The 27556-nt window shown below is 38.8% G+C and overlaps 1 protein-coding gene across 3 annotated transcripts in view; it reads right to left on the bottom strand.

The window, feature by feature from the left end:
• Positions 1-27556, bottom strand: part of LOC101848236 — a gene marked incomplete in the record, with an annotated part of 74026 nt that overhangs the window by 27236 nt on the left and 19234 nt on the right. Inside the window, 12 exon segments of one of the 3 annotated variants that reach the window (XM_013087363.2) lie at positions 8428-10119; positions 12532-12605; positions 14115-14156; positions 18227-18487; positions 20008-20133; positions 21049-21074; positions 21578-21608; positions 22210-22350; positions 22725-23027; positions 24177-24494; positions 25588-25872; positions 26884-27162. In XM_013087363.2, coding sequence (XP_012942817.1) covers positions 10075-10119; positions 12532-12605; positions 14115-14156; positions 18227-18487; positions 20008-20133; positions 21049-21074; positions 21578-21608; positions 22210-22350; positions 22725-23027; positions 24177-24494; positions 25588-25872; positions 26884-27162 — 1931 coding nt within the window. 3 annotated transcript variants of the gene reach the window in all.

Below are 27556 nucleotides of genomic sequence, written 5' to 3'. Positions count from 1 at the left end.
GTAGTTATTGTTTGAGGGGTTTTTTTCCTTTTGTTATTTGTTAGTTATTGTTGGGGTGTTTTGTTCTGTTTGTTATTTTCGTTTTCAAATACCTAGTACTCCTAAAAAAAAAAAACAATATTTTCTGTCGACGAACAATGCTGAGTCCTTTTCATCTTCTCAAAATTTTGACGAAACAATAAAGTTAACAATTGCTAGACATATTCCATTCTCAAACCAGGTTTCATTTCAACCACTTTTAAAAGTGTTTTTATATCATAGTCAATGCTGTATTTGCTTTTATTTTACGAATACTGTCTGCATGTTCCGCATCCTTAAACAACCATTGTGTCGAGTCTTTGTAAATCCCATGAGCATTTCACTTTTGTTGAAATGTTCAGGTTTCAGCAATTTTGACTGGCGTTATTTGTTTTCTTCTCTTTTCTTCTGGTTGGATACTGTCTTGTTTTTGTTTCGTTAGTTTGAGTTGTGTTTTTTTGTTTCTAGGGTTGGTTTTTTTGTTTTGTTTGGTTTCTGTTTTTATATTATTTTCGAAAATATTTCTTTTTAATTCTATTTTTTTTTTTTTTTTTTTTTAGATTTTATTCCCCGATAGATGACCATAGTGTGAGGAGCAGATTTCGCCCTTGTGGAGTGATGACGTCACGGACAGTGATAGTGAGGCATAATATACAAAGACAAGGAAAGTTAAAAAAGAAAAGAAAAAGAAAGGAAATACAGGGAGAAAGAAAAGTGAGGAAAGAAGATAGACAAATCAGCTATAAGTAAACAAGGTATGTCGTAAAGGTATCAGAGACAGCCGCCTGCCACCCACCTGGTACTCTGCAATGTGTGTACGAGCGGGGGAAATCTGTCGTAAAACTGTCATAGAAGAATAAAACTCGATCTAAACTCTGAGGACACGCGAACTAAACTACAGACAGAAAGCTGGAATATAATTATCGTGAAATACATTATACATTGATCTATGGGATCTGGAATGCCGAGAAAAGGAGAGAGTGACATCGAGTGCGTGTCTGTGTGTGTGTGTGTGTGTGTGTGTGTGTGTGTGTGTGTGTGTGTGTGTGTGTGTGTGTTGGTTGTGGGGTGTAATCAATGGCTTTTATAGTGCAAAATGTCCTTACTTTCCAGACAGCTCTCATACCACCTATCTATCTATCGATCTATTTATCTTTATTTACCTATCTATTTATCTCTCCATGAGAGACGAAAATACTCTTACTAATCTTACCTCTTACGTCAGTAAAATAACTCAGGATTTACACCAACTAGGAGTAGAAGGTTTCTGTATCAAAACATTCAAATCCCACAGTTAGAATTCCCTTCTGTAGACACAGGGGCACAGAGGACACCAGTCACTCAAAACTGCCTCCCCCTGGAAAGGAACGGTCTTGAATGTGAACACAGTAGGTGCTGTATGTGTAGAAAACATGAAGATATCAACAAGGAAGTAGATTTTTCAGGGTTACGGTACACGTTATTATATCTATAAAAAGGAAAAATCACGTGACGTTTTATCGTTCTGCTGCATTCACAGAAGGCTTAAAGGCGTCTTTTTTTGTAGCGGCTAGGCAATTCGCTTTTGCGCGCAGTAGACCCCAGTTCGATGTATACTCGAATGGGTAGAATATATAAATTATCAAGTAGTTCGGTCTTTCTCCTGTTATATTATTATTGTATTCCTCTCTGCCCAGGTTGGCCCTGGTAGGCAGGGTTGAAGGCCCGCCTCCTAAATGATCTAAGTTGTATTGATGATGGGGTAAAACACCTACATTAAAATTTAAATTACGGAAGCTGTAATGGACATTCTCCTGCTTCTCTTCTCCTCCACGTCCTCATCCTACCCCCCCTACCCCGCTTATTCCATCAATCTTCCTACCCCTCTCGCTCCCCTCAACCTCACGTCTTCCTCCTCCTAACCTTCCTACTTTCGCCCCTCCTATCCCAGCGACTTCTTTTACTCCACCTCCCCTTGTCCTTCCTCCTACTCTAATTTATCCTCCTCCTCCTCCTATTCCTCCTCACCTTTGCTCATTCCTCCTCGTGCTGCCATTTGTCCTTCTACCCTCCTCCTCCTCTTCCTCCTCCTCCTCCTCCTCCTCCTCCTCTTCCTCCTCCTTCTCCCCCTCCTCTTCCTATCCTTCATCCTATCTTGATCATCAACCCTCTCCTACTCTCCCTGTTTCTCGTCGTCGTCGTTCTCGTTCTTCTTCTTCTTCTTCTTTTTCTTCTTCTTCTTCTTCTTCTTCTTCTTCTTCTTCTTTTTCTTCTTCTTCTTCTTCTTGAACAGAAACGTGTTTCCCCACTTGCAATCTCTCCTAAAAGTTATAGAGAGCAGTGATGCAATAAAACTTACCAGAGTTCGATGGATACAGTTCTTTTTAAATCCAGATAAAAAAGCCACTTGTTTGTTTTGTTTGGTCTAGTAAGAGTTTTACGGTGCTTGCAACAAATTTAGGTCATAATGGAAGTGCCCAGGATTAAATAGAGTGACAAAAACAAACAAAAAAAAACAAAGAGGAAAGATAAGAATACTACTAGTGCATACTTGATAGGAAAGGAGCAAACCATTCCAGAGCACCCGCCAGCCACACACTTATGGAAACCTCACATAATAAGATGATTGAAAAAGTACAACAGATATTTGTACATTTGTAGGTCATGTTTCTTTCGACTATATACGAGTCCAGCTTCTTGCTGTCGAAGATCTGGCTCTGTGGGATAAGATAGGGGCTTGGTTTTTCAAGTAGAATTTCCAAACTGGCACAGATGTAATTTGGAGACAAATTAAATGAATCTGAAAGATTCAGTTCAACAATTCACCACAGGTTGTCAATTCTGTCACAAATCTGTTCAGTCGTCACTCTCTTGAAACAGTGTGTCTAAGAAAACCATTGGTTGTTGTTGTTTTGTTTGTTTGTTTGTTTGTTTGTTTTTTTTGGGGGGTGGGGTTGTTTTTTTTTCTTTTTATTTTTTTGGAGGGGTGGATTTTTTCTGGATTGATAACAACATCCCTTAAAAAAAGAATCAGAATAATGTGTCTAACAAACAGCTAGGTGATTAAACTGAAAAAAAGAGAAACACCAAAAAAGCGCCACAGTGATTGTTTCAAAAGCAATGCTTTCTTTTATTACAAAAATAACAACACCAAATAAAGCAATAAAACATTTAGTTTTGTTTTGACTGACTAAATATGAAGATATGAATCAAACTATATAATGTCTAGTACTGACAGAATTGGTTACAGGGAAAAAAGCTGTTTGTTATTTAGATAAAAAGTGTAGTCCTTTATTGAGCAACATAGACCACTACCCCCTTTTTCCCCTCCAACATTCACTTCAACATTTGTGACTTCTCGTATCAGGTGATGTGAGGGGGAGAAAAACAAGAGGGAGGGGGGAGGGGGGAGGCAGCTAGTGAACCCTTGTTCTCAAATGTTGTAAAATGATGAAATGATGTTCTTATGTACAAAAAAATGAAAGAAAAAACAGAAACAAATACTTAGTTCAACGTTTGCATGTATGTACATGGGGTAAGATTTGGTTTGTGATGAAACTGGTATCCATAAGTACGTACATCGTACATACAACTATTTGTTGATTTTACATAATACACAAAATCCCACATTTGCAGACAATTAATTGATCAACTTGTAATTTTGGTGGCAACATTACCGTTCACGTACCTTGTTTCAGAGCTAGGTTTACAATTCATGTCTTGCTCAAGGACATACTGTAGCAGCCAGTCACCAAAACACGATGTTAAAACACGCGTGCATGGCATTTTTGTTAGTTTCAATGATGATTATTTTTCAATACCTTTACAAGAATAAATAATAAAACAATATTGAATACTTTCAAGTATAATTTTGGCTCAAAAGGTAGTTTTATAGTCAGTAATAACTTGAAAGTTAAAAGTTACAAATTTCTCGTCTTGTTAACTCCATATGGAGAACAGGTCGGTATAGGTTTGATAATATGGCTTCACACTTTTATTATCCACACATTTCACACAAAGAACTATGTCGCTATCTTGGTTTTTACATATGAATGTATACACATGAACAATATCAACTGTTTCTAAATATGCAGTTGTGGCTGCTTAAACCTAACATGTTTAATTCGGAGACAATACTAAGCTTTAAAAAAAAAAATACCAGATTATTTTTCGTCTGTTTTGAGCAACCTTTGAAGGAAATTCGGCGAGCAGCAAATTTTGGTTTTAACAGAGTCCAGTGAGTGTTAGCATTAAGAGAAAATGTACTTCTTTTCTTCAGTCTCTCAACCACGTGCCTTGTCATCTACGTTGTAAAAGAACGTTTTTATTGTCTAGAATGTAACATTGAAAGTCATAAATACATCAGTGCGTTGAGTAAATGCTTTTGTTTGCGCAAAGTTTAGGAGCCGCGGTTGTAAGTCTATTACTTTGTATCCCCCCTACCCCATCCTGCCTGCAACCCAAGGTCCCCAATACCCATTGGCTTTTGTTTAGTTATGTTTTGTTATGTTTTTATTCACGGTACCAAAAGACGGTCACAGTATCAATATATCACTTGTAATAGTACACTGAAAGAAGACAATTATGACTTACTTGATTACAAGATCATATCGAAATGAATAAGTGAAAAAATAATAGTCTAACACACTCATTGCATAACCAGGGGAACGAAGAAGTCTTTTCCTTGTGTACAAATTTAGCTATATAGAAGTCGAGTGAGATAAACAAACTTGGGCAGTTGGGTCAACATTTTGCATGAATTATGGCCCCTTCGAGTTGAGTTTCAAACTGGTTAACTTAAAGCAAAAGCTGGTTTTTGACATTATACCCCTGAACAAAAAGCCTTTTCATTTCTTTTACTCCTCCATGATCCAATCTCTACTACATCTTTACCTAATTTACAGAACGTAAACATGGTGTTCTTTAGAGTCCAGTTATCTTTCTTTAAGAAAAAAGGGCTCCGACACAGGATGCATGCCTTCACCCGCCCGCAGACTTTCACATACAACTGAAGTGAGCAAGCTAAATCTACAGTGACACACGTCTGTGACGTATGCAGTAAAAACGTCATTGACCTGCAGTATTGCTCTCGGTGTATAGTCAGAGGTCATTGACCTTTACTCATACCGTGCTCCCCCGTCTCTCTCTTTCTCTCTCTCTCTCTCTCTCTCTCTCTCTCTCTCTCTCTCTCTCACACACACACACACACACACACACACACAAACACACAATCTACAGTCATTTTTCATTTGATCTACCCTCACTGACACCAATTCTTTTCGCTACGCATGTATTGTTTATACTGTGTGCATGTTCTGAATACAAATTATATCTAAGAGAAACAAAAATCAGTACTCTAAGTAATAGTACTCTACGTGTGATTTTTGCTATGAGGCTGCTCGCTATGTACATGCTAGACACGAAGTGTTGGTGTGCTACTCTTATAATTCATAAGAAACATATGTAAAGATTATAGGAAAAACCCCCCGCAAAAAACAGACACCAGTACACATATCACGTGAGAATGAAAATTCCATGAAAGTAAAATCAGAACGCCAGTAAAATCTTCACATGTACGAAGACCAGAAAGCAAAATTCTTCAGCTGAGAAAGAAAAAAAATGCATTCTTTAAACAACTAGATCTTCGTTGTGCATATTTTCTTGCTTTTTTTTTCAACATTAACAAATTTTGTTTTCAACGAAATATATTTTTGAACAAGTGCATCTGATACTTCAGATTTAAAGAACTGTGATATTTTTCTTCTTCAAAATGATGGGTTTGTATAATCTGAACAGGTGGCCGATGATTAGTGTCGACTATGACGATGATAATGCTTCTGATGACGAAGATGCTGATGATGATGAAGATAATGATGACGATGATGTTTGTATTTAATGAGCACTTTTGGTCTAAGTAAAACTGGATCCTCTATTGAGGTCAGGTTGAAGAAGTGGTTATTAAGGAAGACAGTGTAAATAAGAGTGTGTTTCTTGTCTGCAAGCTTTGGCTGTGACAACTCTTAGACAAACTGCACGACACTTACAGAGACTGCTTTAGGAGGACACCACTCAAGATTGTTTTGTGCAAGGAACATAAAACAAGTATTAAAGTAAAAACAAAACAAAATCAAAAGAACAAAACAAATAATAAACAGTAACCTCTCTGTGGCAACGAGAAATGATGGGGTGGGGAATATGAACTAAATAGAGGTCACAGTGTGTGTTCGGATCATTCTGTCCGTTGAGCGAAAAAATATGTACAAATCAAAATCCTGTACGGGCTCCCGTGGTCTCTAGGTCCAGTGTTCTCCTCTTGTTCAAAAGGTCCCGGTATCGGAACCTGACAGCCGCGAAAAAACTTTCTTCTCCATATTATATTGTGTTATCCTTTCATGTCCTTTCCTGTTCTCTTGTCCTTTTCTGTCATTTCGTTACATCTCCACCCCCCCCCCCCAACCCCCAATAACCTTCCTTCTCTGGGTTCTCTCCCCTTTATTCTCGACTCTTTCTACTGCTTCTCCTGGCTACTTCTATTGCTGTCAGCCATCTTAAATAAGAGTGAAAAGTCTCTGAGATCCCTTGTGCAAGATTCGTACGTTTACGTTCCCTTGGTGGTCTGTAAAATTGATATGAATAGGTATCTGCCGACACATAGACAAAATTCAAAGCCAATTCCTACTTTGCTTTTACTTTACTTTTATCCACCGCTTATACCCGTTTGGGAGTCGCGGGAAGAAAGAGACCTCTCTCTGTCTCCAGCCGGAGAGCTTGGGTCAGGAGGATGCCGTGTGTGGTTAATGTTTCACTTCCTCGGTCGCCCTCTAGCCTTGTTGCCATCTAATTTTTTTTTTATGTAGGCACGTTGAGTTGGATGGTGTGTTGGTAATCGTAGTAGGTGTCCGAACCATTCGATTCTTTGTTATTGGAAGTGATGTTTGACATCATTTGTGTCCACCATTTATCGGATTACTGAGTTTCTAAGTTTGTCTCGCCTGATCTTGTTTACTGCATTTCTAAAACATCGCATTTCACATGTTGTAATTCTTTCCTCTAATGTCTTGTTCGTGGTCCATGTTTGGCATTGATAGGTGAGTGTTGGGATGAATATGGTATTGATGATTTTGAGTCTTGTTGTCATGGGGATGTTAAAATGTTTCAGTTGTGGAGTAAGCTGGTAACTAACATTATTTGCCTTTTGGATTCGTGTTTCAATTTCTCTGTTCAGTTGCCCACCATCTGTGAATATACTTCCAAGGTACTTCAATTCTTGTACCTGTCTGAGACTGTTGTTGTTGATGTGTATCCTGAGTGGTTCTGGCTTTTTGCTTACTTTCATTGTCTCTGTTTTGTTGATGTTGATCTTCATGTCGTAGTTGTTACATTATTCGTTTAATCTGGTGGTGTGGTGTTGGAGACTGCGTTCATCTTTGTGTGCCAGGCTTTGGTCACCAGTGAAGAGTAACTCATTTAGAACATCCGGATGTTATTTCGAACCATTCTGTGAGTCTCTCTGACGTTCTTACTGTACTTATGCAGTTCTTGTAAATGGCACGGATGTTATCTAGAAGTTGGCCTCTTACAGTGTAGAATTTTAGTTCTTTCCACAGCTTGTTTCTGTTCACTCTGTCAAGCGCTTTCGCCTGGTCGATAAATACTATATTTAGTTCCCTGTTGTGTTCTATTACCCTTTTGCACATTAGTTGTTGGGAAAATATTGCCTCTGTGCATCCTCTTCCCTTTCTGAATCCCATTTGGAGCTCACTCAGAAATTTTTCAACTTTTTGTCTCTTCGCCATTCCAATATCTTGTCGAACATCTTGCCCTCATGGCTAAGCAGTGAAATGCCTCTATACATTCCACAATCTCTCTTACGGCCTTTTTGTCTTCCAGATTGGTTTTATGGCCCCTTTTTGCCAGTTGCCAGGAACTTTTCTTTCTGTCCATGCTTTCTGGAAGATTTTTGTGAACCACGTTACTCCAGTTTCACCACATGCTAATATTATGTTCTCCGTGGTGAGCTCATCTATTCCTGCGCTTCTGTTTTTTGGCTTGTTTTAACTGCTTGTCTGACCTCTGATGGTAGGATGATTGGTTCCTCTTCCTCTGGGTGACTTTATTTGAGTTTTATGTTTGTTTGCTTTTGACTGGGGTTCAAGAGTTCTGAGAAATATTCCCTCCATCAAGATTTAATTTTGGAGCTGTCGATCATGAGGTTTCCTGTTTTGTCATTAATTATAACTGTTGGGTGGTACGGTTCTTCTCTGAGCCTCACTAATTTTACACTTCTGTAGAAGTCACGTGGTGATTTGTGGCTCAGTTCGCTTTGGTGTTCTCCATATTTTGTCCAAGATTCATTTTTTGATGTTCTAAAACTCTTTAGCAGTTCCTTCTTGCTAGTCTGTATTTCGTGTGGTCGTTTTCATCCTTGGATTTTTATCCATTTCTGAAAAAGTGTCTTCTTTTCTTTGATTACCTCTGTAACTTTGTCATAACACCATAGTATTCTTTTAACGTATCCTCTTCCCAATTCTCTTCTTCCCACATACCTCTATCAGTGTTTCTGTAACCAAGTTTTTAATGACAGTCCATGTTTCTTCAACATCCTTCGGTGTCTTGGTTTTCTAGTCTCTTCGTGATCTCGTCCTCAACTTTCTGCACATTGCCCTCTTCATTGAGTTTTCGTAAATTAATTTTCTCTGAATGTTTCTTATTATGTTTTCGCTCGGGTCTTTTTTTCTCTTTACTCGTCATCATCACTGGTCGGCGATCTGTATCAAAGGTGATGTTTAAGATTGATCTTGCATCAGTTGTTTTTGTTTTATAGGCGATTCGTTTTAGTTCGAAGTTGATCTGTGAAGAAATATCTAGGTTGTTCTATTTGTTCCATTACTGAGTTTGACTTGGCCAGTGCTGGTAAAAAGTATTTCTGATGTATAATGCATACTCCGCACAGGGAGCTAATAGTTGTTCCCCATTATAGTTACAATCTGAGCTGGTGTCACCGTGTGGTCCAATGTTCTTTTCCCATGGTGTTATTCTTGGGCTTATGTGTTTATTAAGGTCTCCCATTATGATTAGTTCCTCCTCATCAGGTACGCTGTCTATGGTGTCCTCCAACTTCTGAAAACATTCTTCTTTATCTTCCCTTGAGTATGTGTCGTTACAAGGGGCGTAGACTTGGACGATAGATTCCCTTTTTTGCGCTTTCTGTATTCTGATTTTCAAGATCGTTCCTGATATTAATTCTTTCCCTATAACTCTTTCTTCCGTGTCAGGTTGTATTATGAATCCCACACCACGAATAGCTATCTCTCTCTCTCTCTCTCTCTCTCTCTCTCTCTCTCTCTCTCTCTCTCTCTCACACACATATCTGCTCCACTCCATATTAGTACGTAATTTTCATGTATTTTCTTGGTTCCACTTCCTTTTAAACGGCAATCCGACAGTCCAAGTATTGGTATTCTCCACATTTTAATGAAAGTAATGAGTTTTAGTTCCTTGTCCTTTAAAGTTTTCGGGTCGTTTTCCGTCTGTATTAGTCCGTTTCTTTCTTCTACTTGTGTTTTTAGCTATAAATAATCCGCTGCCGACTTGCTAGGCCTGTCCCAGTTTCACCAGAGCCCCGTTAGCCTGCCACTTTTCGCGGTGACCCGGCTTCTCCTTCACGGCTAGCGTGACGACTCGGTGGCGTAAAGCCACACCGTACTTCGTTGAACCCAGCAATCCCTGACTTTGTTTAGTTTCCCGTGTCATGGACCTGAAGTAAATACTCTAGCAAGTTATATAAAATAATATGTATACGTATTTATATGTATATTTTTTTACTATAAAAAATATATATACATTCGTATATTTACTACCTTCGAAATGGGAATTTGCTTCCTGACGGTCACTTGGGTAAAAGTCAGTTGCACTGCAGGTTAAAGAACCAACAGTCGACTGTCCCTTAGATGTAAAAAGGAACGTAGAGAAGAAAGATACACAGTCAGATTCTAGAAACATGTAAAAGCTGCTACGCGTTGTCCTGTGTTTCTGCTTTTTCCCCTTCTGGAATCAAGTGCGACCAGACACGTTGTGTTAATTTATGTTGGCATAAGGACTGGTTCTTGGCTTCTTGTTTTTCTGCAAAGAAAGAAAAACCAACCTCTTGTTATCCTCCACACGGTAATCATTTTAGTCTTCTCCTCTCTAACATAGGCAGACAACTGGCCATCCACTAAGCTATTGAATTTTTATCCATCTTTGTTTTACTTTTAAGTGTCAGCTGACGGAACAAAGTCCCTGTCTTCTAATAAAGATGAGCATTTTGTCCATCAGAGCTTACAGAATACACAGCAACATTAAGGAAGGGGGCTGGTTTATAGACCTGTCTCGGTAACTATGGCCTTTCAGATTAGATAGCAAGGAGGTATAACAAGAAAACATCTCTAAAATATAACTTTTTAAAAAAAGTCTAGGGTTACCATGGTAACGGCGGTCATATTGAAAATAAACAACTTTCATAAAAGTAGAAAGGATTATTTCATTGGAAAACCAAATTTGTTCAAGGGTACAATGATATATATTCTTAATACACAATTTCATACTGTTGGGATCATGGATATCCTGAATAGGAAAAAAGTTGGAGATGGATAACTGACCTACCCCTTAATGTCTCTGAATTCAATTATAAAATGATCCATGTAACTCACTTATGAATTTATCGATTTGCTTTCCCACCAGTATAAAGTTAGGTTATGGGGTGAATAAAAAGCCCTGAAAATTTCATTGGAATCGAAAAAAAATAATTAAAAAGAGGACTATGAAAACTATTGAAATGGAAGTTTTGAGGAAAAAAATGACATTTTGTTACGTAATAGGCAAAATAAAAGTTCAAGGACCGACAATCTGAAAGAAGTTGATTGTAATACAAAGAGTAAACAGTTATTAAATTTACAAGTGGTTGAAGTGTTATAATACGTAAAAATAGATACCATTCATTGACTCAAAAATCGCAAAATTTAAAACCAGACCTCAACCTCGTTTTTTTCTTTCTTCCCTCTAAGTTTGCATGTCTCCTTTAGTCTCCTCCATATTCACTTCTTTACTTCACTAATTCTTCGTTATGCCCGCTTTACTGGAAAAAGAATACATTCTCCACCTTGAGCTTTCATAGCCTCCTCTCTCTCTCTCTCTCTCTCTCTCTCTCTCTCTCTCTCTCTCTCTCTCTCACACACACACACACACACACACACACACACACTTTCTCACTTTCTGCCTCTGTGTCTTTGCTAGATTTTCTCTCAACAAAAGCTTTTCCCGCCTTATGCCACAGTATAGGCCACCAACAAGACCTCTCCCTTTACAATAAAACCTTGGTATAATGTACTAGGCTTAAAACACAGTTTCGAGTCCCACGTAGAATTTTAGCTTTTAAAAATCCTCGTACTGAAAAGCTATAATGTTTACTTTTCATGGGATCATGGTGGTCAAGTGTCTGTTTACAATGCATACTGAACATCGTAAGAATACAGAAAAATAACAAAAAGTAATCGGTTTACCATAGTCAGGAAAGCAAAGTAACCAACTACAGAGAGAGGGCGAGTTATTCTACATCTATATCCACCCATTGCAGCTGTTTTACGTTACCACTCTCTGTGCACAGAGCTCTTGTATTCACTAAGTAGTGCCACTTTGACTTTTGAAACACAGTAGTTGTGTCAAAAACAGGAGGAGGGCAAACATTAGTTTAACAATCTGTGCGTTTCGTGTTGTGAGTTTTGACTTTGTTCATTAGGAGAATTAAAAAAAAAAAAGTAAATTAATTTTAATATTCTACTTCACCTGTTTATTATTTTCAAATTATATTTTGCAAGAGTTAAGTTTACAGCCAATAACTAAAATCCTCTTCACCCCCCCCCCCCCCTGCCCAGACCCCAACTCGATAAATAGGAGCCACCAAAGACCTTTTTCATCAACGCCTTTGTTTACGTCACACTGATCCTTGAACCTACAACCCCTGCTGTTGAAACCCCAAGGAAAAACACAATCCATGGTCATATTAAGAAATTTCTAGCCAGCCTATTATTTTTTCCTCGTTGATTTCTCAAACATAAGCTGGTAGGTGGGCAGCCCGGGGATAATGCTGAACCTGTCAGTCGTTGTCTCTGTAATAGGTCTACACGTCCTAGTGGTGAGGTATTATCATCACCGTCATGATCCCCACCCCTATCACGGCCATTAGTACCTTGTGCATATTGTTTATCTGTATCACTTGGTTTTGAAAAACCCCCAATAAAAATAAAACAACAACGAAAAAACAAAAAACAAAACTCTAAAAAGTAAAAATGAATGTGGTTTCTGCCACTCTCTGCAATAAAGGGATGTAAGAAACAAAGAGAATAGATAATACTTGGTCAGCTCCCCTGTCGGGTTTCTCACGCTGAGCCCAAAGAATTCATCTCAAATACTTTAGCTATGTTTTGATCATCTTCCTCCACCGTCTCCGACTTTATAATAACATAGCTTCCCCTCAACCCCGTACAAAGAGCTCACCTCCATGTTCACATAAGTCCCTTTTCCTGTGGAATTGTTCTGCAGGGAAGAAGACGGACCGTCCATTTCATCAGCTGGAGATACAAAAGAGGTCAAGTGATCTATATCTTCTCATTTCTTGTTCTTCAGTTTTGACACTCAGTTGAAGCAAAGTGAAGGTTCTCAACCCACAATGAGTCCGATGTTATACATTTTCTGTACTGTGGAGTCCACTTAAACAGAACACGGCTAATTTGGAAAAGATGGTAAATAAAAATCAAATCAAATCCAAGGTTTGTTTCCTTTTTTGTCTTTGTAAGAAAATGATTGATAAGCCGAAATGCTCACATTTCTAAACTAAAAAGAATTTCTAGGGTCATGTCGTCTAAATCTCCACTTGCAACCCTCAGGTAAGCAAATCATCATTGCCTTCTTCGCTTCCAGATAGTAGAACAAAAGAAAGAGATACTAGGACCCACTTGTGTCAATTACAGGCCAGAGAAAAACATCACCAGTGTATTATTTGCCTCCACAAACTTACAAAAAAGGCGTACGAACTCTGTCTAGTGATACAAGAATAGCGAATGTAAATATTATGTCTTACGGGCTTCGGCTGGTCATAGCCTATTGTCCCTGTAAAGATAGTCACATATGCCCTAGAGATACACATGAGCACGAGACGGCAAATGGTGGGTTTTATGGTGTCACTGCCATTGGGCATTCTTTCTCACTTCTCTGTAGACTATTCTGTCATCTGTTCTCTGTGGTTATTTGACAGGTTAAGCAAGCTCACAATGTCAAAGAGAAAACACAATGCGTACAGCTTGGAGCGCAGATTGTAATTACCGTAAAAAAAAAAATAGACATAAAAAAGAACTTTCAAATAGTAAAATTTGCAGCAAGCAAGGCATTCTCAACTGTAAAATGCCAATAGTAATCTCTATTTAAGGAACCTCTCTAAACCAAAAACCTCGCTAAATGAAAGGAAATTCGTCGATCGTACAAATTTCAATTTGAGCGAACTCCAATATATTTACCTTATACTCCACAGGCAATCATAATATTCTGATCCTGAAGATAACAATTATTCACATTATCATACAAAGGCGTACTCATCTATGGAAATGACGGACTAAACATGTTGGATTTTAATTCTGCAACTGACCTTAACTTGACTATTAAACCCATTGGTATCATTCCATTATCCAAAGCAATTAGTTATTGTTCCTGTACTTTGAGTCATCTAGTATTTCAAACTGTAGGAGTATATACGAGGAAACTTGAGAGACTGCTAGTATTATCCCAGTCATCTGTCTGTTTTTTTGCACCATATTACACTTCACATAATTTAGTCAGATGAGTGTTTTATAGAGCACGCAACTACACAAGGTCATTTAAAACGGGTTATTTAATTTCATCAAACAGGTTCAATACCACACAAAATAAAAATAAGTTTTACCTCGGTCTTTGTCTACATTTTTATGGACTTCTACATTGTGCAAGTTGAAGAAAAAGAAAAGAAAATGTGCATGAGAAACCCAAGGGAAAATGTACGCGTGGCACAATGTATCTGTCCATAAGATCAGAAAGCATATCAAACTCACTGTTAGAATATTCTGCATCAGGTTGATGTCTCATGTAAGGATCTGTGAAAGAAAGAAAACACATATTAATTACTCAAAATTCTTAAGGGACACTAGGTACAGCTGAACTGAAAATTTTTGTTTGGGCTCTAAATTAAGTATTCTGGGATTCCCAATAACCAACATGGGTCAAGAAACAGAATCATATTATCCCTGTATGATTTCCCTGTCAATTTTCTGAATTCTTGAGATGCAATGGGTTCGACAGACCAAAATTGGCTCAAATTCTACGCGGGGATTGTGAAAAAGATTGAATTGATACAGCCTTGATATTTTCACACAGTGTTTCTGAATATACTACATGCAACGTACTAAAGATTTACTTTCCTTAGTCTCATACTTTTCTTGTAACTGCCCTTTTAGTGTCATATATGATACTTGGACAAAAAATTGATCACAAATCAGAGTGATACCGTCAGTCTTTTTTACACTGACAGAAAACTTATAACAATATCACAATAATCTTTTAGTACATTGCAAACATATTATCTAGAAACAGTCATGCAAAGTAGGATTGAGCTGTGACATGTACTTTCAGAAATATCTCCGCGTAGGTGACCCACCCCCCTAAGAAAATCATAGTTTTGAGAAAACTGAAAAAAACGAATTCATACTGGTCTATTTCAACACAATGTTCAAAAACATGGCATATGTGTATATTTTTCATTTATTTGATATATCTGGAAGATGCACACTATATAAAAATGGAAAACAATTTGATTTTGGAAAAAATATCACACTAAAACCCTCGACACCACCCTAAAAAAAACCAAGCTGATAAACCCTAAAAAGGGTAGAATTTTGATTTTTAGATCAAAATGCCCTTGAATATTATATAGGATGTACACAGTGCCCTGGAATTATACATTTTATACCAAAATGCCCTGTAATTATATTATTACTGCAATCAAAAGAAGAATTGAAATGAAAATCGTAAACACTTGCGCATATGTCATCGCACTGAGGCAACCAGAGTTCGATTCCCGAATGCGGAGACGTTTTTATCAAGCATTTCAATCTTTCTGCTGGGGTACTGTATCCTTCACAGCCCAGGTTAGCCCTGACAAGCAGGGTCAGGAGCCTGCCTCCTAAATGATCTAAATTGAGTCGATGGGACATCGATAAAAAAATTTTTTTAAAATTTCCCCTGCAAACATGCTACATCCCACCATCCTCACTTCACATTTCAAGACAGTCCAAGACAGCCCTGGAATGTTATAACACAGTTAGTACTGTAATCGAAATATAGAATGAAATACAAATCGGTTACACCATTATCTATAGTGCAGCGGTTAGGATAGTCGCTGTCGCACTCAGGTGACCCGAGTTCGATTTCCGAGTGGGGAGAAATTTTTATCAAACATCTGTCTTCCTGCTGGGATGTTGTATCCTTCTCAGCCTGAGTTGGTCCTGACAGGCAGGGTTGAAAGCCTGCCTCCTAATGATCTAAGTTGTGCTGAAAGCGGCATAAAAACATAGGTTACAATTTTTTTTTAAATATAAAAAAACCCGTTCTCCCTACATGCTGCATCCAACCATCCTTACTTCACACGTCACACTTCATGACAGACCAAGATATATGTAAACTTAGTTCTCTAATCAAAACAAAAAGGTGTAATCCAAAGGAAACAGGTGCCTGGCGTCTACCACAAACAACATTGCGAAACAGTCCAGCAAGCATCTCAAGATGGACTGCGGTTGTTGTGAAGTTCTCATTGTGATCCCCTGTGGGTACTTCTGTAAAATTGTTATATAGTCCAGCTTTGTTTGTGAAGCAGTTTTGGAAGATGTCGGTGAGGAAGCTGCGGTATTTTTAGCGACTGGTGGAGTAGTCACTGAGGCAGAGCTACGAGCTGACGTGGTTTCAGCGACTGGTCGTGTAGCCACCGAGGCAGAGTGTAGTCACTGGGGCACCGAAGCAGAGTGTAGTCACCGAGGCACCGAGGCAGAGTGTAGTCACCGAGGCAGAGTGTAGTTACCGAGGCACCGAGGCAGAGTGTAGTCACCGAGGCAGAGTGTAGTCACCGAGGCAGAGTGTAGTGTAGTCACGGAGGCTGAGTGTAGTCACCGAGGCACCCGAGGCAGAGTGTAGTCACCGAAGCACCGAGGCAGAGTGTAGTCACCGAGGCAGAGTGTAGTCACCGAGGCAGAGTCACGAGCTGACATGGTTTCAGCGACTGGTCGTGTAGTCACCGAGGCAAAGTGTAGTCACCGAGGCAGAGTGTAGTCACCGAGGCAGAGTCACCTGTAAAAATATCAAAAGCCCCGTCAGCATGTACAAACTGCAAATGGCATTTATTCAAACTCAAAACATACATAAAATGAATTGAGTGTCTGGGTTAGAGAAGTAAAAACCAGTGTGAGTCTGTTCCCTCAGAGCTAAATTTTATAAAAATAACGATAAACCTACAGTAAAATGACTAAAAAATCCTTCACCATGCACAGACATTCTAAAATCCTAAAATCTAAAATAAGTCAAGTAGATAATTTAGATCTAGACTCTTGATCTAGATCTAGATCTAAATCTATATCTAGATCTAGACAATCTAGATCTAGATCTAGATCTAGCTAAATGTAAGTAAGCAAACACAAGCTAAACCGAGAACCGAGAAAGATTCTAGATCTAGATCTAGCTCTAAATCTATATCTGAAACTGAAGGAAAATAACATGACATCAATCTAAACATAACTCTCTACTTAGATCTGAGAGTTGCTCCTTTTTTCTTCTTTGTTTTTTTAGTTTTTTTGTCTGGATCTGAGGGATTCCTAATTTGTGGTCGAAAAAGAAAGAGCGTGGTTGATCGTTTCTCTGCTTCGAATTCTAATAGTGCGGCTGCAAGATTGGCTTCAAAGACAAAATCAACAACAATCAATGATAAAAAATGCATTTACTTACCTTTGCCTTTACAGACAGGGTTGAAATCAAAGATTTTTGCTGGAAATAAAGCACTTGTAACGCAGTTGAACTGGAAAAACTTGATGGTGGTCACAATTCACAATTGCTGGCTGTCAAGGTAAACAAAGTGGGAATAGCGAACGGAAGTCACCTCGGGGGCATGACCTGGCCAATCAAAATTCGTAGTTTGGGGGGTGTGTCCCAATCAGCCAACGAAATGCGAGAATTTGTTACTTGCACATAGTGTGTGTTTTGACCGGTTTAGGAATGTTCTATCCGTATGTCAGCGTCGAGCAGTTGATGAGTGAATGCGCGAAATGTTGACGTTTACAACGGTACCAAACACTTAGGGGTTGTCGGCGTGTATAAACGGGTAACGGTGGGGTAAAAAAGGTGCTTTTTTTTACCAATGTACCCAAAAACTTGCACAAGTCATGATCTTTTATGCAAATTTTGAGCATTTTATAGATGTTTTAGACACTTGGAAATATTTCCAATCGATAGAGCAGATGTTGTTCTACTAAAATAGCCCAAAATCGAAAAATCGGTTTTAGACACCTAAATCGACTTTTTCTGGCTGTTGGCTACTGCCGTGGTGTTCCTTAATGAAACTTCAACTAATGTAATTTCAATTGCTAATACAGATACACATTTTTCATAATGCTTGACTGGATGGGCCCTCCTCTTTTAGATCAAAATGAATATAAATTGAGTTATACACGATGTAATGACGTTATGCATTGGTCACCCTGATATTTCATGTTCAAGAGCCATGCTTTGGCAACTAAGTAAATCAACGTTCTGATGCACAAAAATAATCTGAACTTTAATCTAAGAAAAAGTATTTTAGAGCACACTGAGAGCACATTCACAAAAGAAAGATGCTTCAAGCGATATGATTCATCCAGTATCCACCCCCCCCCCACCCCCACCTTAAAAAAGAACAACTAAACATAAGAACCCACTTCCAACGCCAGATTGTATATTTGTCCCAACACTTCCACTTTCTTGCAGTCTGTGTCTGCTGCATCCCGAACCTGGTCACTCAAGACTTCTCTCCTCTTCTTCCACACGTAAAAAATCCCCATGGAAAAATCCCCCAAACGTTCCTAAAGATGGTCCATTTTGTAATTGTATTTCTTTCCTTGCCAGCAAAGTTCACAGCAAACATATTTACGGGCAAAAGCTTCTCTGGCTGGATCCGCAATGATGTCATACGTTCCAGGATTGTGGGTTTGACCTTGACCTCCTGGTGCTGCTCTTGACACCGGTGACGTCACCAGTACGTTGTTGTAACGTCCCCCGTCACCGTCTGTCTGTGTGGCGTCAGGGGTAATGATTTCCGCCATGGTTCTTCCAATCAGGACCGGGGTGTGGACGTCCTGTGACGACATCTGGACAGAATCCATGTCCACGTACGGACTTTCTTCTTGGCGGCCTGTGGGTGGAGAAAGGGAAAAGCAGCATGAGAGTGTGACTACAGGACATATTGTTGCAAAGATCGTAGAAGGATGCATGCTTGCATGTCATGGTATTCTGACCCCAAAACGATCTTTTCGTTCCCCTCACCACCTCTATATGCTACTTCATCCCCAACCCCCTCCCACCCCCACCCCTTAAACATCTCAAAAAGTGACCTTACCCTATTGAAAACACTTTAAGTGCATGAGACAGGGACTATTCTGAACTCATTCCCTATGATGCAACACCTGGTACGTTGGAAAATCCAGCACCCTTTGCAGGCACACGGCACAGTGCGTTGAATGGTGTTTTGCTTTTCTTTGAAGGGATTAGAATGATATCACACGTTCTTCCAATCTAAACAAGTGAAAATTGAATCTTGATTTTTAAAAGCTAAAACTCTTCCACAGGAGTCCTTGTGAATTACAGTCAAAATAGTCCAACACAGCCAGCCACAGACAAGATGAATGGTGCATTGCACGGTTTCATTACAATGTTAAAATACGCAAAGGAGGGAAAGGGAAGTTGACGTTTGTACAAGTGATTGTCTTATACATGTGGCACGTCAAGCAGATTCAACAGAATTTGGCGCCTAAAAATTTATGTTTATTTTTCTGTTTGCGCTAAATCACCATTAATTCCAACATTTTTGACTGAACCGCATTGATTTTCAGCCATAATTGTTTACTGTTTGTATATCGTGGCCTCACCCAAAGACACAACAAGGCTCGCCCAATAGAAAGTCATCGATATGGCCGAAACTGGTCGTCTTCAGTCAATGAATTTACTTCTACTGAAGATTTCCTAGCGACTTCCATAGTAAGTCCGAAACACAAACACTTTCAACAAACATAACTCTTGATGACTGGATAATATGTTTTGAAAATTTGAATGGAATATGTGCCTTTCCATTTTCAACAGTATGACATACTTTGTCTTCTGGCTCCAATTTACATTTAACATGATACCTTCTCCTCAAATTATCTCTATGTAAAAGTGGAACAGGCCTCCACAGGGAAGGTGCTTTAGTTACCCAATAAGATTTTGCTAAATAAAATTTAAAACTCATGCTAAGGGCAAATACGTTAATAGATAACATAATATTATAGTGTAAGTTGGTAACTCGATGTTGTCATTAATGCTTTTGATTTAACATAATCATTTAAGTGGATATTGACCATAATCCTTTATTCGTACCTCTCCAATTGAGGTATGTAAAGAACGTCATTTAAGGCAGATTCTGTGTCTTGGAGAGTCTATAACTCTTAGCAACAATGACTAGAACAACAGCCACAACCTGACAAAACTACTACAGCAACAACCACAACAACAAATACAACAATCACAACTACATTCACAACACCACCTGTAACAAAAATCACAACTGCACCAATAACATCAATGACAACAACAACCACAATCACAACAACCACCACAGAAGCATCAAAAGTCACCGGAATATTACCATTTACCAAAGAACCCCCCTCTCCCCCTCACCTGCAGTAGTGCTGGCCTCAGTGTGGTTCCTCGTGCCCCGCCTCTTGTCGTCTTGTTGGTTCGGGTGCGCCGTATCGCTGAGACGTAGGTCAGAGAACTCATAGGGGAGACCGTCTGAGTTTAGCTCTGAGACAGACAAAATATTTTGTTTGTTTTTGATGAGGTAAAAGAATATTTATGGACAAACAAATGGACTGTTATGACGATAATATAAGGTTAAGTACAGTAGGGCTCAACCAAAGGCTTTGGACTTAAAAGGAGTGGGTGGATGGCGGGTGGTCTGGTGTGGTTTGCTCCTTCTTTTCTATCAAATGTCTGTTGTCTTTATCCGTCCTCCTTCTTGTTCGTGTTTGATACTCTCTGGTAACACCTCTAAGCTTTAGCACTTATAGTATGACCTAATTGTGTTGCAAATGCCGTAAAACCTTTACTAAAGCAAAACAAAACTAAAAAATAAAATTCTATTTCAGACTGGATAAGATAAATAAAAAGAATTCTAGATTGCTTATCTGTTACATGGTCGGACGTGGGGAGGGAGGGCGAGGGGCACTGCTTTATTTTTATTCTGATACCATAGTACCAATGGTGAAAAGTTCGTACTCACGATTTTGTGTATGAAGCATGGTATTTGTATGTTAGTGAATGTTAGTGTGTGCCACAGTGTTTGTGTGTGTGTTTGTGCCACTGTGTGTGTGTGTGTGTGTGTGTGAGTGTGTGTGTGTGTGTGTGTGTGTGTGTGTGTGTGTGTGTGTGTGTGTAAAAACAAGTGTACATGTGTGTGCAAGATATATATATATATTTATATATATATACATATATATATATACATAGAGAGAGAGAGAGAGAGAGAGAGAGAGAGAGAGAGAGAGAGAGAGAGAGAGAGAGAGAGAGAGAGAGGGGGAGAGAGAGAGGGGGGGGGGCGAGAAAGGGAGCGAGGATAACACATTCAGTGTGTGCGACAGGGAGAGGGGGGGGGGTTACACAGTTGAAGTCCCCATTAACACCAATGAGAACCGCTGACTTGTCCTGACACAGTCCTACCTTGCTTCTCCTTTGGGTTTCCACACCTGATAGGAAGAAAGCGGAAAAAGTCTCAAAAATGACAACTGAAATATTTTGATGGAGGACATAACCAATATTATAATTCAAATGTAATAATTTCCTTTAATAACAGAATAAAAAATAACCTACCCCTGCCACTCTTCTCCCTGTCTCCCTAGGGAAATAAAAGCACACGATCATGACAGCAACAGCAACATCAACAAAGAGCAATCTTTTTTAATTGCAAGTCACATCTTGACTACTTATTTGTGCAAATTATATTTGGAGTGTATTAGCAGGTGCTGACGTGTCTTGTTTTCACTGCTGTCCTTATGTGTATATAATTAATGTATGGCTGAGAAAGTTTTTTCTCACGTGGTAGAACTAGTTTTCATTTTTATATGAAAATCTTTTGTTTCTGTTATTATTATTATTATTATTATTATTATTATTATTATTATTATTATTATTATTATTATTTTATTTATTAATTTATTTATTTTGTAAAATTATATTACGGCAAACTTACTTGGAGCGTCCAAAATTCTTGGGAAGCCATCCTGTGATGAGAAAGAAACAAGTGGCTGTTTAGAGCATAAATAGATGTCAGTGAGCAAAGACAGAATGCTGTGGTTCATTCTTTTTTCTATCAGACATTGAGGGAAAAAAATTATTGAACCATTTCAGAGAAAGGTAAACGTGTCTAAAACTCCCCAAACAATACTTTTGCCTGAGGACTTTGTTGTTTCTTTTTCTCAAAACGTCCCCCTGTCTTCCTTCATTCCCCGGTTGCATTAAAATCCGCCCAAGGAAAACAAAGTTTTCTAAAAAAATGTCCAATCTTAAAAAACCCCAAAAAGCAACAAAACAGAACAATACATTGAGGGTAGTGAAGTAAAACAACAAACCACATTCCATTTAGACAGGCAGCGTATTTACACAAACACATCCAAAGTGACAATCATGTACATTTGGGACTCAAACCCTGCTTAGACAGCATTGTACACAACAAATAAGTTTCTCTATCTGTATGGAGACTAAGATGTCCTATTGAACTACAGAAACCCTGAACTATTTTTTTAACGTTTCAGAGCATGGGATACAGAAAAGAGATGACTTTAAACAAAACTTCTCATATTCCTCTTACTGACTATCCCTTACCTTTCCTAGAGAACACGCAGTACACAGCCACTGCAGTAATAAAACCCAGGACAAACGCTGCCACGGCTGCTCCAACTGCTACTGCTATAATCTCCTGATCATCACATTGTTTTTCCAACTTCTCACCGTTTGTGCCTCCGTCTTGGTACACAAGCATGAGATTAAATAGAGAAATAGTTGTACTTTAGTAACAAAAAAGACGATACAGGGACGATCATTTTAGAGGAAACATTCACAAAACTACGTGACTCAGTGGGACTGATTTAATCCATACTGACCACACACTGGCAGGCTTACCCTTAAGGTTTTCTCACTCACAGGTACACAGTGTATAAAGCCTATAATTATGCGAGGCATCGTATCAGTCACAGGTACACAGTGTTCACAGTTTATATATGCAGCGACTGTCCAGCAAACACATACTCACACACACACACGCACACATACACACACACACACACACACACACACATACACACACACACACACACACACACACACACACACACACACACCTGTTAGAGACACTATGACTTCTGTCCCCAAGTCGTAGCACCCACTAGGATGTTCTGCCCGACAACTACAGCTGGTCTCGTTGAGACGAACCGACAACAAGGAGGGGACAAACTTTCCATCAGTCACGTCCCGACCCCCACACTGTAGAGAGATGTCGGAGGCAGAGATTTCCGGTAATCCCCCATCGACGTGACACTCCACGCTGTGTTCTGTGCCTGCTTCAAGAACAATGGTGTTCCCCGCACTGACACCAGTGAAGGTTTTACCGTTGATGACCAGTGTAGGGGCCGTCTTGGGAGGTTCTGGTGAGACAATACCAGCCATCAAATATTGCCAATAGGAAAACACGAGTCATGTGATAGGTAATGGACACAAAGAGAAAACAAAAGTCATTATACGTGTTATAAGTAATGTGTACATAGAAAAGTAGTTTCGTGATACCCGAGATAGGTAATATCCATACAAATGAACAAAGGTCCTGATACGTGTGATAATAATATGGAATGTTTCGTTCACGTTGACTGTCTGTGGTCCGATGGTTAGGCTCTTCTCCTATAAAGCAAAACTTTTTTCAACGTACAAGCAAATCTGCTCCAACGGCCAACTGTATAAGACAATCAATTGTACCACGGCCATCTCTCATTTCCTCCCTTGCATATTTTTTACATTAAAACAACACTGTGTATGAGGACTACCAATGTAATATGACAAATTTTCTACTCGACAATTGATGGTCCTCTTCAATAATTTCTACTGTATTTTCATCGGTACATAACTCAGATGTGGCTCGCCACACAGACATTTAAATAGCCCGCCTCCTAAATACAAGATCTACAAACGAAAATTTACATTAGGGCATGTACTTGACATTCCTTATGCTTAGCCTTTCACCTTGAAGGAAAGAAAGGCCAAAGATTGCAAAACGAGTCATAATTTACAAAGAATATTGATGTCATTTGTCAGCCTTCTTCACAGGACCAAGATTCTGTCAAGCCAGGATAAACACTCAGCTCTATGAAAGTAGGAAAAATTTAATTTATTGAACTAAATAGATACAGACGAAATCTGTTCAAGGATTTTATAACAAGTCAATTTCTGGAACTTTGTTTTGAGCAATTCTAAGTAACTCTTTTGGTTTTAGTACATGTACAAACATAATTAGTTTTTTAAAATTAATATTAAAGTGTAATATTTTTATCTGTATTTCTTTTGATTTTAAGGTAACTTAAGTCCTAAAATTTAAATTCATAATTAGTAAAAGCTTCAATATGTGAGTCTGAAGTTTTCCTAGTTCGATATTCCTGGTCTACGATGGGTAAAAGTTTTACTGTTTTTTGTTTCCTTTGGAACTGCTAGATATAAGGAAGCTAACAGTAGAACCATCTTGTTGTGTATAACATGTCTGCTAATCAGATTCTTTTGGTTTAACTTTGTTCCACAACACTCCTCACCTCGCACGTAAACCTGTACAGGTGGAATGTCTCCCCTCAGATCTCCAAAAGCGCTGTTCACAGCGCCACACCGGAACTCGTGATTACCTCCCCTTGTAGGCACAAAGTTGTAGGAACATTTATTATTGTTTCCTGTACATGTATCAAGAGTTTGTGTTCCTGTTGACGTCATAGTGAGGGTAAAACTTGCTGCTGGATAAACAGCTCCCACAGAACATTCCATTGTTATATCTGGTGTCACTGACGGACACAGATTATACGTTCCGGTCTCCCCGGGGCTCACGTTTTTTCTCTCCAACGTGACGCCTTCAGGGCCATCTGGAAGCAGAGATGACCACAGAAAAAGGAAACAATTAGGGAATGAAACAATTATAAACGAAAATGGTACTTGGCAGAAATGATGGGTGAATAGAAACAAGCAAATAAGGAAAGACCAAAGAAGAGCACAATATTTCCTTGACATTACTTATTACAACAACAAAAAATTGGATACAAAAGATATAAGAGAAGAAAAAAAACCTATTTCCCTATCCCTCCTCTCAAGCTCCCATCGTCATCCTATATATATATAAGATACATCAAACTTACAGTTGTTCCCATCTTTCTCAACGTAAGTGCTACCAATAAATACAGTAGGACCAGCTCTAATCAATACCTGTACAAGACAGTGGTATAGACAAAGAACCACTTCACACTTTGCCCCTAGCATGAAATAAATAATGACACTGTCCTGGAGCACCACCTGTCAAAGATGAGCATTTTTGTCCCGGACAATGGATGTTCGTCATGGACAGGTTCAATTGTGTTTTCAATAACAACATACATATACATACAAATCATCTGTGTTTTTAATAACAAATATACATATTACATAAAATTAGCTTGAAAATGGCTGTCAAAGTTTGGTAAGTTCCATAGCCTAAGAGTCCTTGAAAACTTAAAATTTTCGTTTTTTGTGCCTTTAATCAATGGTTTTTTTTAGTCAAATCCACACAAAAAATTTTGCTAAATGGACTTAAAAGGTGTTGAGTCAAAAAAAGAAATTAAAAAAAAATAGTTCATCGGTAAAAAAAAGGCCGATTTCTTTGATTTAATTATTTTGACGAACGCTTGATTTCACCAGGATGCCTCATATAAACATGCATACAAATCATTTGTGTTTTCAATAACAATATACGTTTACATACAAATCATATGAAACACGTGAGTATTAATTACATCAATTCAAAGCAAACTGCAACTTGAGAAAATTAGAGAAATCTATTTCATGGATAGAGACAGACAAAAACCTTAAAATAATGATTTGTACCACTGATCTGGTCTCAGTTAATATTTCATGTTTATAATGAATATAATTTAGTACATATCACTTGTATAGTGTTTAAATGACCAGAGAACGTGCACAACTCACAGGCAGCTTTGATGGTGACGTCACTCCGTTTGTTGTAACATCCACTGTCGTGAGTGGCCGTACACGAGCATTGTGTCACTTGTGACCTAGTTACGACCACAGAACTCACACCAGAGCTACCGACCTGAGAACTAGGACAGCTCAGACGTACGTCACTTGTAGCAGGATATCCCCCTCGGACCACACACTGCACACCGGTTGTGACATTTTCCTTCACCAGGATTTCTCCAGTACTGAGGACCGACGACTGACTCACAGAGATCTCTGGAGGGTCTGGCGGAAGGACTGGGAGAATTTAAAGAAATAAATCTACAAGAACTGAGAGATTAAAAGAAACAAAACTATCTATATGACTTAAGTAAGCTACATGGAAAATATCTTCTGTCTAAGACTGCCATCGATTGTCAAGTAGAAAAATGGGTGTATTCTTAGACAGGTGTCTGTTTTAGGCAGAACTGATCTAAAGGGAGAAAATTAACAAACAGGCCAACTTGTGTAAACAGTGGAACGGGCCAGAAACCTTGATTCTGTAACATGCTGGTCAGCGATTGGTTTATTTATAGGACAGGCAAATTATAACAATTGGTGGATGGATTATAACGCTTGTCCACAGTATCAGGGGCCAGTAAATGCACGCATAATTTAGTGCAAAATGTCTGGCGATTAGAGATTTGCCTGGCCATCTTGGACAGGTTTTTAGGGCTTTTGATAGATAATATTTAGAGATCGCAGCCATATGGAATAGTAATCGTTTTAGGTGTGCCATTACATAGAAAACCTCAAGTTAAGGGGGGGGGGGGGGGGTTGGAAAGTGGCCTTTTGTACAAGTGGTTGTTTTTTAACGGGTGCCATCCGGCAAGGTCAAACAGTGTCTCTGCAATAACAGAGAGATCAGAAGAAAAATGCTCTCCAAAACGACTGAGATGGTAGAGACAAAAAAGTATTATTTACAACAGAAAGACGAATATTTTTACTGCAACACCCATAGTGTAGCAATAAACAACACAAACATTCTTCGGTAACTTCAAATGTGCAGCAAATCTGTTCTAGAGTTGTGAAGTACAAGGGGCTGTGAGTGGTGATTAAATATTGACCAGAAATTCATACCAGGTTTGGTTTATAAGACTACTGTGGCCACGTAAGTGAATCTTATGAAATGAATAATTTTATGAGTAAACAACAAATCCAAAAGCATAATCATTTTTCTCACAATCTCAGACCTGCGACTTTCCCAATGATAAGCATATTCACGACAGACAGCAAAGTGAAGGACTAAAGGAAAAAACAAACCCAGACCTCTGACAATGAACATCTCAGTGACATCAGTGAAGAGATCGGTGGGAAATAACGAGTTCTCGACACGACATCTGACGTTGTGAGCTCCGCGCTGTAACTGTAGAGTCTGCTGTACAGATGTGCCTACTGGTGTACCGTTCACGGAGATTTTGTAGTCTGGCTGAGGGTTTACTGTACTAGGGCCAACAGTACAAGTGGACACAACACTGAGACTGGTGCCTTGACACAAACTGGACGGGCTTGTCGGTGAGAAGGTCAAGGTAGCGCTATTTGGTCCGTCTGTAAGAACGGAAAACGTATTAATATTTCCATCCATTATCCATAAGCGTCTTTTTAATATTTGAATTCTCTAAAAGGTGTTGAAAAAAAGAATGCTAGTTTGCTGTATCAACATAGTTTTTGATAATTATAAAGATATCATATTACTCCTTTACTCTTCTTCCTTTTTAATTTATTTAAGTATATTAGTATGTCTTTTAAATAAGTAAATACGTATTATCACATGTAGAATGTTTTCTTTCTGGCAACTTGTTTCTGTGTGTTCACCTAGTATAGATTACTACACAACACTGTAAACGTTCAGGACGGATCAAATATGACACACACATATACACACACGCACACACACACATACACACACACATACAAACACACATACACACACACACACACA

The sequence above is a fragment of the Aplysia californica genome, unplaced genomic scaffold (assembly GCF_000002075.1).
Source record: "Aplysia californica isolate F4 #8 unplaced genomic scaffold, AplCal3.0 scaffold00578, whole genome shotgun sequence".
Classification (NCBI taxonomy): Eukaryota; Metazoa; Mollusca; class Gastropoda; order Aplysiida; family Aplysiidae; genus Aplysia; species Aplysia californica.
The sequence above is the reverse complement of the archived record's forward strand: the minus strand, read 5'-3'. Positions and strand labels throughout refer to the sequence as shown.